The following is a 15,722-nucleotide window of genomic DNA, read 5'->3' on the forward strand; positions in this document are numbered from 1 at the left end:
GTGCTGCTGTTGGTAGAAATGTTTGAGGACTCGATGGCTGGGAAACGTTGCCAGAAACGTTGGGTCAGGTATCCATTTCATTGTTGCTTAAAAAGGATAAGGATCCGGTGCAGTGTGGGTCATATAGGCCCATATCTGTGTTGAATGTGGATGCCAAGATACTGGCGAAGGTGTTGGGGTTGAGGGAGTGCCTACCGAAGGTGATTGGAGAGGATCAGACGGGGTTCGTTAAGGGTAGGCAGTTGTGACTCATTAAGGTTTGTCAAATGTGCAGCGACTGCTGAATTTGGTGCTTTCTCTGGAAGAAGGAAGGGAGTTAGAGGTGGTGGCGGCGTTGGATACAGAATGGAGTTATCCGTTTCCAGTGTTGGAGAAGTTTGAGATTGGGCCTAAGTTTGTGGCATGGGTGAAATTGTTATATAAGGATCTGATGGCGTGTGTGCGAACAAATTATATGAATTCAGGGTACTTTCCGCGACATTGCGGAACGAGGCAGGGATACCCCATGTCCCCCTTCTGTTTGCGCTGGCGATAGAGCCCTTAGCCATTGCACTGAGGAGCTCTGATTAATGGAAGGGGATAGCGGCGGTGGTGGCGCCACAAGGTATCTCTCTATGCGGATAATCTGCTGTTTTATATTTTGGACCCGACCTCTTCGGTGGGGAACATAATGGGTCTGCTTAAGAGATTTGGGGCATTTTCGGGATGCAAGTTGAATTTGGGGAAAAGCGAGTACTTTGTGGTGAGTTCTGTAGGGGTGGGTGTTTGAGTGGGGGAGTTGCCATTTCGGGTGGCAACAGCCCATTTCAGGTATTTGGGGATGCAGGTAGCCTGGGATTGGCATGGCATTGCAAGCTGAACTTTACGAGTCTGGTTGGGAGAGTGAAAGCGGATTGATTGAGGTGGGATAGTCTTCCATTGTCGCTGACAGTTCGACTCACAGGTAGTTAAGATGAATATTTTGCTGTGGCATTTATTCTTAATTCACTGCATGCCAGTATTTTTGCCAAAGTCATTTTTTAAGGGGATGACAGGTTGGCTTTGTTGTTTATTTGGGAAGGGAAGGTGGCCAGGATAAGGAAGGTGGCACTTCAGAGGGGCCGGCAATTGGGGGTGGGGGGGGGGGGGGGGGGTGGGGGGGGGTTGGCCTTCCGAACTTCTTGTATTATTACTGGGCAGCAAATATGGAGAAGGTGTAGGGCTCGAGTAGGGACGCGGAGGCTTTATGGGTGAGGATGGAGGCTGGTTCTTGTAGGGGGTCGGGATTCGGAGAGTCCAGTGGTGGTTCCCACATTGAAGATTTGGAGGCAATTTTGGCAGCACTTTAGGTTGGGAGCGGTATCGAGGCTGATGCCAATCCGGGTGAATCATGGATTTGAGCTGGGGAGCATGGATGCGAGGTTTCGGGGATGGGAAGGGAGAGGAGTGAAGGAGATGAAGGATTTGTTTTTGGACGGGCGGTTTGCCAGCTTGGAGGAGTTGAGGGGAAGTTTTGGTATCCTGGTGAGGAGGGCTTTCGCTGTATGCAGGTGCAGGACTTCGCTAGAAAGGTTTTTCAGACCTTTCAGATAGCGCCTGCTTCCTCATTGTTGGAGGAGGTGCTGCCAGTAATGGGGTTGGAGGGTGAGGTCATTGTGGCAATTTATGGGAGGATTTTAGAGGATACGGTGTCCATGGAGGGGAGTTAAGGCCAAGTGGGAGGAGGAGTTGGGGATGGCACTGGAGGAGACACTGTGGTGTGAGGTGCTGCTGTGCGAATGCCTGAACATCATGCACAGGGCTGGGGTTGATATAGTTAAAGGTGATGCTCAGGGCACAGTTGACTAAGTCAAGGATGGGCCAGCTGTTTGAGGGTCTAGAGGATACTTGCATACGTTGCGGGAGGGGCCCGGCTAATCATGTGCACATGTTCTGTTCATGCCCGAAGTTGGAGATATTTTGGGGTTGTTTTTCAGCACCATGTCGGCAATCCTGCATGTGAATTTGGAGCCGGGTTCTCTGGGGGCCATATTCGAGGTGTCAGACCTGCCTGAGTTCCAGACAAGTGCAGGGACAGATGTTTTAGCCTTTGCCTCATTGATCGCTCGCAGGCGGGTTCTGTTGTTGTGGAACTCAGCTTCTCCACTCTGTCTCGGCGTGTCTCGGGGATCTAATGGAGAGGATGAAATGTGCCTGAAGGGGACAAATGAGGGGTTCCACATGAGATGGGGTTTGTTTATTTTACATTCGGAGAGCTAGTTGATGCAGGGTTTATGGTATTTGGGGGTGCAATGTTTTTGTTTAGTTTTGTAAAATGTTAAAATGCTAAAAATATGAATAAAAAACTTTTTTAAAATAACATTTGGTTACCCTTGTAAAGGCTTATATGGGTGACAGCCTTGATTCAGATTGTTTTATTCAAACATTTAATTCAAAAAGCCAGATTTTCCTCTTCGAAGTGGGAATTGGGAATCAGAATAATTTACTCATGTCACAATCCAACCTCGAATGGACGTCCCATCCCAACATAATTTCCCACCTTCGAGTTGAGAAAGGGCTGAAGCTCAGGTCGCGGCCTCCCAAAGCAGGGGGAGGTGGAGGTTGCTAAGGCAGATATGTTAGAAGGCCCACTTCCATTCACTGGGACATTGGTCCAGATCTGTAGAGGAGTACGAGACCCTCTTATCTCCCTACCCCTATCCCCCTATGCCCCTCACGCCTTCACCCCCATGCCCACTCACCCACCCCATACCCTTACAAACCCGCGTGCCCACATGCAACCCCATAACCGTTCACCATTCTCTCACCATGCCCACTCATCCAATTTGATATCTCATAGCCATATGTACAGAAGTTTTGAACCCCAAAAGAACATTGGGAAGCCTTTTGATGTTCATGAGAATGTCAAGATAAACACTCATTCAAAACCGACTTCAGAAACATAATCCTCAAGTGGTTTTAAAACTGTCAGGATAAATAAACTTAGTCCCCTTGATAGCTGTGTTAAGAACGCCTGCTGAGCTGAATCCATCAGTGGGGTCTGAAGCTCAGCCAAGCATTCATAAATGACTTTCATTGCACAGCTACATAAATAAAGCTTCCAGGGCTAAATATAATAAAACCTTCAAAGTCAGTGAAAGACCTCAGCCATCTGTTCTAGCTTAAAAACCGGGGAACAGATGACTGAGCTGTCAACCAAAGATGTCCACGAGCTGTTCAAGCTTAAAAACAGGGGAGCAGATGTATAAGCGGTCATTCAATTAAGAAATTAAATCACAGGAAACAAATTATAGTAAAATATGAATATCAATACTGTTTATTTCAAAAGATGACCTTATTTATTGGATAATGTAATCTAATGCATCAAACACTTTTCCATTTTCACAATGCCAGTCAAATGTAATGGTCACTTACCTATTAAGAACAAATCCCTACATTATATACACTGTGACATATGAAGTTATAAACACATTTTTAACTTGCCTGTCAAAGGGTTTCCAACTCCATTCCAGGGACCCCATGGTTCACACTTCTGAGCTGTTATGAATCACATCGCCTACAAAAATGGAGGTGGGCAGATGCTCTGACGAGCAAATTAAAAGGTCTGCCTCCATTCACTGGGGCAACAGCCCAGTTCTGCAAGAGTGGTGGCACCCTTTCCCACACCCCCTATCCATCCACCATAGACTCCAGAATCCTGTCACTTTCCACCCACCTTTCTGTCCCCTCCATACACCTCCACCCACTGCCCACACACACAGTATTCACCAGAGACAGACCTCATGAGCCCGATAATAACATTGCAGTAACAAAAGTCTTTGACATGCCCATGAAACTGCCAAAATAAAAAAGCCATTCAAATTCCATTTGAAAAAAATTTATCATCTTCTTAGGACTCATAAAAACGGTCAAAACACACAATCATTCAAACTCCATTTGAAAAAATCATAATCAGCGATTCAAACGGCATTTGAAAAAACCTTTATTTTATTAAGTAGCCATAAGATTGACCAAATCAACATACAGCCAATCAAAATCCAGTTCAAAAAACAATCTTAGTAACAAAATCATAGAACTCATTAAATTATCACATTAAAACAAAGCTTTCAATCCCCTTGTCAGGTGTATCAATAATCTTGTTTAGCTGAACCCATTAGTCGGATTGGAACTAAGCAATTATCATGAGAGTCCATTGCACAACTCTGCCACAAAATCTCCAGATTTGTCATTTGTTCCACTGCTTCAAAGGTTAAACAGATGGCAAAGCTGGCAATCAATGAAGAGATCAAGTACAGGATTCAATTGGCACAGTAACATCTGAACCTCAATACTGGTCAATGCATTAGAGCACTTTATCTACTGGATGAATTAATCCAATGCATATGGAGACTTCTATTTTCACAGTGCTGGTCAATTTAATGGTCACTAACATTTTCTAAATAAATCTCTATTATCACTATTAAAAGCATAATCAACTAACTTATACAGTATTACATTATGATATGTGAAATCAGCAATACCTTTTAAACTTACTTGTCAAAAGTTTCTAAAACAGGCTTCCCCAGTGGTTCACAGTATCTCTGATCTCCTTCAGATGCTGGAAAGACTCGGTGATCATTTTTTAAAAAAATGTTTTTTATTGGGTTTTCGAACATAGTATATTTACAGGTGTACACAAAAAATAAAAATAAATACAGGTGAATAACAAAGTGAGAAGATATTACATACAAGTTACACCTAACAACGCTATGTAGTTAGCAAAATCACGTAACTAATGAGTAAAGAAAAAAAAAAACAAGATGTGGGGGGAAAAACTGGGGAAGTGTATATACATCGAGGTACTGGCGAGACATTTACAGTAAACCTTTATACAAGTCTTGCGTGTTCTTCCATTTTTACATATATATATATTTTTCCCAACACAAAGAGAGTACATACAACACCAATAATACAAAAATGGATCAGGGTGGCGTCCCTGATGATGTTGATTTCTTCTCCCGGTCGGTTTTCACTGTTGTAGTTGTTGTGCGTTTGCCTCTGCTTCGGGCGCTCATTGTTTCTTCCTCCTGTACTTTCTTATTCTCTGCTGCTGTTTTTTGTCATGGTTGTTGTCGTTTCCGGTGCTCTCCTTCCAGTTTGTGTCCACTCGTCTTCCCCCCCCCCCCCCCACTCTGGTTCCCCTCTATTGTTCTTTACCTCCTATCTTTCCTTCTTTCCACCCCCCCACTCCCTGCCCTCCTCCCCCACCCCCCTCTCTGCAGATCCCCTTTCTTTACTGTTAAGTTTGGTACACCCCTGCACTGCTCCACCCCCCCCCACACCCCCGGGTCATTCCCTCCTTCATTTTCTTTTCTCATGTATTGGCTTTATTCCCCTGGCTCTTGGCTACTTGGTTATTCATCAGCCTGTTCGTTGAGCACAAACCGGTCCCCCTTCTGTGGAAGCCATCATCCGACCCTCGGATGGCGAATTTGATTTTCTTCATTTTGTTAAATTCTGAGAGGTCGGACAACCAGTCTGCAGCTTTGGATGGTGCTGCTGACCGCCAGCCGAGAAGGATTCTATGGCGGGCGATCGGGAGGCAAAGGCAAGGGCGTCTGCCCTCCTACCCATGAAGAGATCTGGCTATTCTGATACCACGAAGGCTGCCAGTTTTGGGCACGGCTCCACCCTCACCCCTACCACTTTGGACATTAAGACTGTCCAGTACCCAGCATGTCTGGGGCAAGACCAGAACATGTGGGCGTGGTAGGCTGGGCCCCCTGGGCACCGTTCGCATCTGTCCTCCACCTCCGGGAAGAATTTACTCATTCGGGTTCTTGTTAAGTGGGCTCTATGTACCACCTATAGTTACGTTAGGTTGAGTCTTGCGCATGTGGAGGTGGAGTTGACCCTATGCAGTGCTTCACTCCAGAGTCCCCACCCTATTTCACGCCCCAGGTCTTCCTCACATTTCTTCCTTGTTGCATCCAGTACGGTGTCAGCCCTCTCTACCAGTCGTTCGTACATGTCGCTACATTTCCTTTGCCTAGAATGTTTGCATCAAGTAACTACTCTTGTAGTATCTGTTGTGGTGGTCATGGGTACGTCCTCGTCTCCTTCCATAGGAAGGTTTTAAGCTGCAGGTACCTTAGGTAGTTACCTCGGACTAGTTGAAATCACTCCGTCAGTTCGTCCAGTGTTGTGACCCTGCAGTCGGTCACATGACCGTCAATGTCCTGCCGTCCTGTCTCCACTTTTTGAAGGTGGCATCAGTGAACGCTGGTGCAAACCCAAGGTTGTGCAAATGGGGGTTTTAACTGACATTTCAATCAGGCTGAATTGCTGCCGTAGTTGGTTCCAGGTCTGGAGGGTGGTTACCACCACTGGGCTGCTGGAGTGTTTTTTGCGTGCTGATGGGAGTGCCGACGTGGCGTGGGTCCAAAGCCTGATCCCCTTGCAGGGGGCCTCCTCCGCGCGCACCCACTCGGCTTCTGGCTCCTTGATCCATCCCCTTACTCGTTCTGCTGTCGCCGTCCAGTGGTAGAATTGTAGGTTTGGAGGGCTAGCTCTCCCCTGGATTTTGTTTTCTGCAGGACCTTCTTTGGTATCATAGCATTCTTCCCACCCCCATACAAACGGCATGATTAGTTTGTCCAGCGAGCTGAAAAAGGCCTTGGGGATATAGATCGGGATAGATCTAAGTTGGACGAGGTACCTGGGCAGTATGTTCATTTTGACCGTCTGCACTCTCCCCGCGAGGGAGAGTGGCAGTGTGTTCCATCTTTACAGGTCCTTTGTGACTTCCTCTGTCAGACTGGTCAGGTTCCATTTGTGGATCCCCACCCAGTCATGAGCAATTTGGATCCCCAGCTAGCGGAATTTGGGTAAGGCTTTTTGAATGCCCGTCCCATTAGTGCTGCCCCTCCCCCTTGTGGGTTCACTGGGAAGATCTCGCTTTTGCTCATGTTGAGTTTGTAACCCAAGAAGGCACCAAACTCTTTCAGGAGCGCGATGATGTCTTCCATGCTGCTTTTTGGGTCCGAGATGTAGAGGAGCAGATCATCTACATAGAGCGAGACTGTGCTTTCTGCCTCCCCTTTGGATCCCACTCCAGGTTTTTGATGTTCTGAGAACGATCGCCAGTGGTTCGATCGCTAGAGCGAATAGCAGGGGGACAGTGGGCATCCCTGCCTGATGCCCGTGCAGCTGGAATTACTGAGCGTTGGTGTTGTTTGTCCGTACGTTCGCCATGGGAGCTTCACCTAGGAGGTGAACCCTGGTCCAAACCACTCCAGTACCTCTATGAGGTACTGCCACTCGACTCTGTCGAAGGCCTTTTCTGCGTCCAGGGAGATGATCACCTCTATTGTTCTCTCCACGGATGGGGTAATTATCACGTTCAGCAGATCCCTGGTGTTCGATGTTAGCTGTCTACCTTTGACAAAGCCCGTCTGGTCCTCTGCGACCTATGAAGTCCTCCAGCCTACTCTGCGATAATTATGGGCGGTCCTGAAATCACCACCCCAGCAATGGAGCAGCCAGCGCCTGGATTGCTACGTGCAGGTTCATGACCCACACCCTTATCCAGCGCGATTAAAAATGTCACATGATGGGAATAGGAGGGGGAATCTAAAGATCAGGCCACACCCACCTCTTTTCCCCAACCCAACATTAGTTTGGCCTGTGTTGGAATGGCAAAATCTAGCTCTAAGTCCCACTTCGCCATCCAGTTAATAGAGTCTAGCTAGTTGGATACTTGCCTATCAATAGTCCACCGTAATGCACTTTCAGGAATATCATATGAATGTGCTAATATCACCGACAATGATTTCTAGCATTACAGAATTGACAACCGATCTTTGCCATTAGAAGTCGCATCTTCTGATATAATTAACAATTAAAGTCCAATATCGACCATCTATAATTTTTACAAGTTTCCCAGGAGCTTTGGTTTTAAACATTAGCTTTCCAAATATCAAAAGACTCAAATATAAAAGAATGAATCTCCAAGTGCTTATCAAGGGAAGAGAAGGATACAGAGTGGGAACAACAGAAAATTAGAGGCTGGAAGAGGGATGAAAGATAAATGATCTGATTGCTTCTTTTCCCCCTCAAACCCAGGGACATTTGATGCCAACTGTAGCATTTCCCCACTGATGCAATATGAGATTTTCAATAAATCAACATCGACTGTTAATTGAATCTTGAATTTCTGATCTTTAATATATTTTGTTTTAACTGAAAAAGTGTTTTGTATAATTGTTTCAAATGTATATGAATGTATGTGCTTCTGAAATGGAATCCTTTAACTGCATCTCAGAATTTACACAATATAACCCAAGTCTAAAAAAACCTCACTGAATTGGACTGCACAGAAGTTTCCCCTGCTGATTTGCAGAAAGCAGTTTACAATAATGTAGTATATTTTAAGAATCCAAGAAATGGGTAGACTATTTAAATACAACAAGTAAATAGGTCTCACCTGAAACATGTCTGTGTCCTTATCATAAGTATACTCTACCACCACAGTCTGGTTTCTGGATAGTGTATATGAGATGCTATGTTGCCCTTTACAATTGACTGCCTATGAAATAGAAAATAAAAGAAGTGCATGAATATTTTTCTTTGAACTTGGCTTTCAGCAGCATGAGCATTGTAACAATAATAAGCTCCAACCAATGATGTTTTGTAAATCAACTGCACACTAAAATAAAATTGTATAATGCAAGCTCTAATATATAAAAATGGAAAAAATTTATAACAACCGTCCGTTTTTTTCTGTCTAGGTGGTTTTGATTGGTCAGTTTTATGTGTTTTGACTTCCAGTGATGGGGATGTGCGGAGTAGTCGCACATAACGTAGTTTTCCTCCAGAACACAGCAAAATAGATACTTTTGGCCGAATTTAGCCCAGAAATCCAGACTCGTTCATCCCCTCACCTACAAAGACAGAGAAGCAGTAGCTTGAGAGGCCGCAGGGTAGCCAGAAACAGTGGAAAAGGACAGGAGCAGTGGGCAAGCGTGTCGGCGGACCCACAAGGCGAGGGGTCCCCAGCCACCCCCAAGAGAGGGAGACCATCGACCCTGGCAGCTCCCCCCCCCCACCCACGAATATGAAACTGACCCCATCTGGGGAGAGAACAGGTAAACGTCTCCCTATATGCAGAGAAGGCCTTCGACAGAGTCAAGTGGAAGTATCTCATTGAGGTACTAGAGCGGTTTGGTGACGGCATTCACCTCATGGGTGAAACTCCTACACAATGCCCCCTCCATGGTGTTTTGACCAACACCGCCAGCTCTGAATACTTCCAACTGCACAGAGGCAGAAAGCAGGGATGCTCGCTGTCCTTGCTCTTGTTCGCTCTGGCAATTGAGCTGCTAGCGATCGTCCTGCGAGACGCGGGAGGCTGGAGGGGAATCCGAAGAGCAGGCAGAGCACAGAGTCTCACTCTATGTGGAAGGCCTGTTCCTCTACATCTCCAACCTGCAAAATGGCATGAAAGAAATCATGAAGCTCTTGGGGGAGTTTGGAGCCTTCTCTGGCGACAAACTCAACTTGGGCAAGAGCAAAGCCTTTCCGGTGAATCCGAGAGGGGGAGGGCAGAGCTAGACGGTCTACCATTTAAAATATCCCAAAGCAAATTCCGTTACCTGGGGATTTTGATAGCCGATAAATGGACACGGGTCCACAAGTGGAAACTGACCAGTCTAGCAGAAGGACCTACTGAGATGGGATGCATTCCTGCTTTCCCTGGCAGGGAGGGTGCAGACGATGAAGGTGAAGGTACTGCCCAGGTTCCTCTTCCTGTTTAAATCCATACCGATCTACATCCCCAAGACCTTCTTCCAAGTAATAGATAAAATGATTATGGCATATGTGTGGGGACCAACATAAATGAAGAATCCAAGAATCCCCAAAACAATACTACAGAAGAAAAGAAGCATGGGAGGCCTGGCCCTCCTTACTTCCAATATTACCACTGGGCAGCCATGGCCGGGGACGAGGGGATGGGTAAAGGAACCAAATATGGAATGGGTGAGAATGGAGGAGTCCTCCTGTACAGAAACGACCCTCCAGGCCCTTGCCACTCCCATCCCCACCAGCAAAACTCTTAACTAGCCGAGTGGTGGTAGTAACCCTGAGAACCTGGAACCAGATGAGGCAGCACTTCGGTCTGACCGAGGTGTCCATCATGATCGCAATCTGCGGCAACCGTAGGTTTCCACCAGCCATGCTCCACGCCACCTTTAAGAGGTAGAGACAGGATTGGGGGTGGACGGAACGGACACTGATGTTTAGGGATGTTTACACGGGGAAAGTCTAGTGACCTCAGAGGAACTGACGGAGAGACTGGAACTACCGAACAGACTCCAACATCTGCAAGTCAAAAAACTTTCTCCGCAAGGAGACGACAGCATACCCAAGGACCTCAAGAGACACAATGTTGGAGGAGGTACTGACGTGGACAGTCTGGGAAAGGGAAATTGCGGGGACATAGATGGGTGATTTTGAGAAAGGACACGCTCCCCACTGGACAAAACTAGGGAAAAATGGGAGTAAGCTCTAGGGACGGAAATAGGGTGGGGACTCTGGAGCTCAGCACTCCACAGGACCAACTCCACCTCCTCCTGCGCACAGCTATTCCTCATGCAGCTAAAAGTGGTGCACAGAGCACACCTGACGAGAACCTGAATGAGCAGGTTCTTCACGGAAGTGGAGGATAAATGTGAACAGTGCCAGGGAGGCCTGACCAACCACGTCCATATGTTCTGGGCCTGTCCCAGACTTGTCGGGCTTTCAACAACCCTCTTCGAGGCAATGTCCAAGGTTGTGGGGGTGAGGGTGGAGCCAAGCCTGAGAGTGGCAGTCTTCAGGGTATCGGACCAGCCAGTATTACATACGGGGAAAGAGGGTTGACGCCCTTGCCTTTGCTTCTCTAATCACCTGCTGGAGAATCCTGCTCAGCTGGCCATCAGCAGCACCACCCACAGTTGCAGACTGGCTGGCTGATCTATCAGAATTTCTCCACCTGGAAAAGATTAAGTTCACCATCCGAGGGTCTGAAAAGGGCTTCCACAAAACATGAAGGCCAACCCGTGCCAGGACCTGCTCGAAACCACCAACTGTTAGAGCGGGGGAGGGAGGGGGGGGAAGGAGGAGGAGGGTGGTAAAGGAACATGTAAACTGTAACCGTCGCATCTATCTTTAACGAATGCACAGTGTAACAATGTAAAATTGCAATAAAAATATTTCCAAAAAAAAGTTTTAAGCGGTGTATCTGCTGGTTGATTTATTTGGTGGGGCCTGATGCATGCTGAGCGTGATGACAGCGCCAGATGGAGGTGGTGGAGGAAACAAAAACAGCGGAAAGCAAGGGGAGCCCAACAAAGTTACCCTATCTGTAGAGATTGTTTCCATGAGGGACAGTGGGATGGGGATGGCATTGAAGGTGGATGAGATAGCAAAACTGATTCAATGTGGCAAAATGGCAGGGACAATTCTTTGATTGCCTAAAGCTATTCTTTGTGTTGAAAATAAAGGTTTTTAAAATGGTCAAATGAATCAAAAAGTACATCAGCATAATGATAACAGCCTGTAACAGTTTCTACAGAGTGTAAACCCAATGGTGCAAGGAAGGAGCAGTTATAATGTTACTGAGAAACTTGAATCTTAATCAAAGACTTTGCCATGGAGCATGATTTGTAGTTAGGAAGCTGTTTTCTTCAATAACAGGCAGATTTCAAGGAAAGTGTTATTTCTCAAATAATATTGAGTCTTTTCGACTCAAAAGAAAACAATTTTCAATTAGGCTTTCATATTCTATGAATATAAACAAGCCACAAGGTCAGACTTTTGACAAAATTTGTATTTATGTTCCTAGCCCTGTTTATAAACATGAACTGAATTCTTACTCTGGAAAAGTTGTGTAATGTTGAAGTCTTTGTTCAAAGAATAACTAGAGATCTTGCATTTAAAGAAGTACTGTTGCAATAAAGATACTAATTTGACCACATATTTTGCGGGTCTCTTATGAAATCAACGGTTCTGAAAATTAGACTGTGTGCGAAAATCCCTAGAAATAATTAAAGGTGAAGTTGCTCTATGTCAGTAGTAGTGCAAAATGAGCTTGTATCGAATTGGCAGCAGATTTTTCACCACTAATTTTTATTTACAAATTATGAGTATTTGAACTTTTGAATCATGTAAAAGCAGCAGACTACAAAATAAGTCTCCCAAAAAATTTAGAGTATTGTTTAGGTACAGTGAAAAATTGTCTGCAGATTTGCCACGAGCCCATTGTGCAATCTTGCTCCCTAAGTCTCAAAATCATTTACAGGGTTGGAGTACAATATCCAAGCAAGACCAAAATATTTTCATTTATGTCTTAAAAAAATTGCATATGAAGATCAACATCTTACAACATTCAGAATATCTTACATTATTCAAATGACTTGCAAGTTAAAAAATGAGTATAGTATTCATGAACAATGTATCTGATGAAAAATATTTATTTGCATGTATTTCATAATGTTTATGAAAGTACCAAAAATGACTAACTGCAGATTGTTTAAAAAGTAATTATTTTAAAATGTACAAACTTTGTAAAAATAATACAAATGATTCATGGTACACTGCTATACATCCTGGAAGTATTGACAATCACAACTATCCCTCCACATTAGTGATAGTTTTCTTTATAACAATTTTCTTCTGCTCCAGAAGCATCTCCAACACCTCAGTAAGTGAGAGTTTATTCATCTATTAACCCAGGCAAAAATTAGCGGCAGGCTGGCCAATCAATGGGAAAAGAAAGGAAGTGAAGACTAGCTATACTCTCATCCACATTTATTCTTCCAACAGAAATTTTTGGCTGGTAGAAGTGAGAAGCCTGGCTGATTCAATTTCCTACCTACCCACCCTGGCCCACATATCTTGGGAAATGAGAGACCAAATGTTAAACTCCTGTTACCGCGATGGTTAAAATCAGTTCTGATGTGGAGATGCCGGCATTGGACCGGGGTGAGCACAGTAAGAAGTCTTACAGCACCAGGTTAAAGTCCAACAGGTTTGTTTCAGATCACTAGCTTTCGGAGCACTGCTCCTTCCTCCTGGTGTTGTAAGACTTCTTACTAAAATCAGCTTAACATGGACTCAAAATGAAATGTCACAACATGGACTCAAAATCGGGACCGGATGGATACCCAGTAGAGTTTTACAAGAAGTTCTCGGAGATAGTGGGACCGGTCCTGACAAGGGTTTTTAATGAGGCAAGGGACAGGGGGACCCTGCCACCGACGATGTTGCAAGTCGCCATCTCGCTGATACTGAAGCAGGACAAGGACCTGGAATCCTGCGGGTCATACAGGCCAATCTCCCTGATCAATGTGGATGCCAAGCTCCTGGCGATTAGAATTGAGGACTGCGTACCGGAGGTGATTGGGGACGATCAGACAAGAGTTTGTGAAAGGCAGGCAGCTGACAGCTAACTTGAGAAGATTGCTTAATGTGATCATGATGCCCCCGGCGGGCAAAGAGGTGGAGGTAGTGGTGGCAATGGACGCTGAGAAAGCCTTCGACCGGGTGGAGTGGGGCTATTTGTGGGAGGTGCTTGGACGGTTTGAGTTCGGGGAGCGACTGGTTAATTGGGTCAGACTATTGTACCAGGCCCCAAAAGCTAGCGTTAGGACGAACAGGATAATGTCAGCTTATTTCAGACTCCACCGCTGGATCAGACAGGGGTGCCCACTTTCCCCCTTGCTGTTCGCGCTGGCCATAGAGCCGTTGGCGATGGCGTTGAGAGCTGTGAAGGGGTGGAAGGGAATGACATGGGGAGGGGTGGAACATAGGGTCTCTCTCTATGCGGACGACCTGCTCCTGTACTTGTCGGACCCACTGGCCGGGATGGAAAATATACTGGAAATATTGAGGAAGTTCGGCCGGTTTTCAGGGTACAAATTAAATATGGCCAAGAGTGAGATGTTTGTGGTGCAGGCAAGGGGCCAGGAGAATAGACTGAAGGAGCTGCCATTTAGGCTGGTGGAGGAAGGTTTCCGGTACTTGGGAATACAGGTGGCACGAGACTGGGGCAGGTTGCACAAGTTAAATTTGACTAGGGTGGTGGAACAAATGAAGAGGGAGTTTCGGAGATGGGATGCACTCCCGCTGTCACTGGCGGGGTGGGTGCAGACTGTAAAGATGACAATCCTCTCTAGATTTCTGTTCATCTTCCAGTGCCTCCCGATCTTTATCCCACAGTCCTTCTTCAAAAGGACTGGCAAAATGATAATGAGCTTTGTCTGGGCGGGAAAATCCCCGTGGGTGAAGAAGGCGATGCTTGAAAGGAGCTGCAGTGAGGGGGGACTGGCATTGCCGAGTCTGATCAACTATTACTGGGCGGCTAACATAGCCATGATAAGCAAGTGGATGGTGGGTACGGGGTCTATCTGGGAGCGAGTGGAGGCGGTTTTGTGCAGGGGCACCAGTTTGGCAGCCTTGGTCATGGCTCCCCTACCACTGTCGCCGGCCAGGTACTCCACCAGCCCGGTAGTGGGGGCGGTCCTGCGGATATGGGGCCAGTGGAGGAGGCATGTGTGGGGGGGGGGGGGGGGTGCGTCTGTCTGGGCTCCAATATGTGATAACCATCAATTTGCCCCCGGGAACATGGATGGAGTGATTCGAACATGGCGGCGGGTGGGGGTGGGGAGGGTGGGCGGTATGTTCCTGGTGGGGAGCTTTGCGAGTTTATGGGGCTTGGAGAAGAAATTTGGGCTGGTGAGGGGAAATGACTTTAGGTACTTACAGATGCGGGACTTTGTACGCAGACAGATCCCATCCTTCCCACGCCTCCCGCCAATAGGGATCCAGGACAGAATAGTCTCTAGAGGAGAAGGAAGAGAGGGTAGAGTCTCGGATATCGACAAGGTGCTCATGAAGGGGGAAGAGTCCCAGACAGAGGAACTGAAACTCAAATGGGAGGAGGAGTTTGGCGGGGAGATGGAGGACGGGCTGTGGGAGGAAGCTCTGAGTAGGGTAAACTCAACCGCAACATGTGCCAGACTCGGCCTGATTCAATTTAAGGTCGTTCATCGGGCCCACATGACGGTAGCTCGGATGAGCAAATTCTTTGGGGTAGAGGGCAAGTGCGCTAGATGCGCGGGAGGACCCGCAAACCATGTTCACATGTTTTGGGCATGTCCTAAGTTTAGGGGGTACTGGGAGGGATTTGCGGGGGTCATGTCCCGGGTGCTGAAAACAAGGATGGTGGTGAGTCCAGGGGTGGCAATTTTCGGGGTTTCGGAAGACCCGGGAATCCAGGGGGAGAAAGAGGCAGATGTTCTGGCCTTTGCTTTCCTAATAGCCCGGCGGCGAACACTGCTGGCATGGAGGGACTCAAAACCCCCGAATACCGAACTATGGCTTTCTGGGTATGGAAAAAATTAAGTTCGCCTTGAGGGGATCTGTATTGGGGTTCGCCCGAAGGTGGCAACCATTCATCGACTTCTTCGCCGGAGAGTAAATGTCCTCCACTTTATAATTGTTTTAACACAGTGAGATATTGGGATTGATTTTAACAGAGACAAGGAGGCTCAGTGGACCTTTAAAAATGGCAGCTCCAGAATTCCTACCCTATCCACAAGGTTTGCGATTTTCACCAAGGCCTTTTAGGGTTGAGGGATAGTTTGGATTGAAAGCCCAAACTCTGCATTCTAGCTCCATTATGGGGATAGGCATTTCCCAGTCCTCCACAACGTTTTGGAATT

The 15,722-nt window shown here is 46.6% G+C and overlaps 1 protein-coding gene across 5 annotated transcripts in view; it reads right to left on the reverse strand.

Annotated features, from left to right (window-relative positions):
* Window positions 1-15,722, reverse strand: part of LOC140400157 (E3 ubiquitin-protein ligase pellino homolog 2) — a 310,128-nt gene that overhangs the window by 42,641 nt on the left and 251,765 nt on the right. For 4 of the 5 annotated variants that reach the window (XM_072489627.1, XM_072489641.1, XM_072489649.1 and 1 more), the window contains one exon: window positions 8,444-8,545. In XM_072489627.1, the coding sequence (XP_072345728.1) occupies window positions 8,444-8,545 (102 nt within the window). Of the gene's footprint in view, window positions 1-8,443; window positions 8,546-8,726; window positions 8,901-15,722 lie in introns of all 5 variants that reach the window. The other variant, XM_072489655.1, reaches the window with a different exon arrangement.

Source organism: Scyliorhinus torazame, chromosome 2 (assembly GCF_047496885.1).
Source record: "Scyliorhinus torazame isolate Kashiwa2021f chromosome 2, sScyTor2.1, whole genome shotgun sequence".
Classification (NCBI taxonomy): Eukaryota; Metazoa; Chordata; class Chondrichthyes; order Carcharhiniformes; family Scyliorhinidae; genus Scyliorhinus; species Scyliorhinus torazame.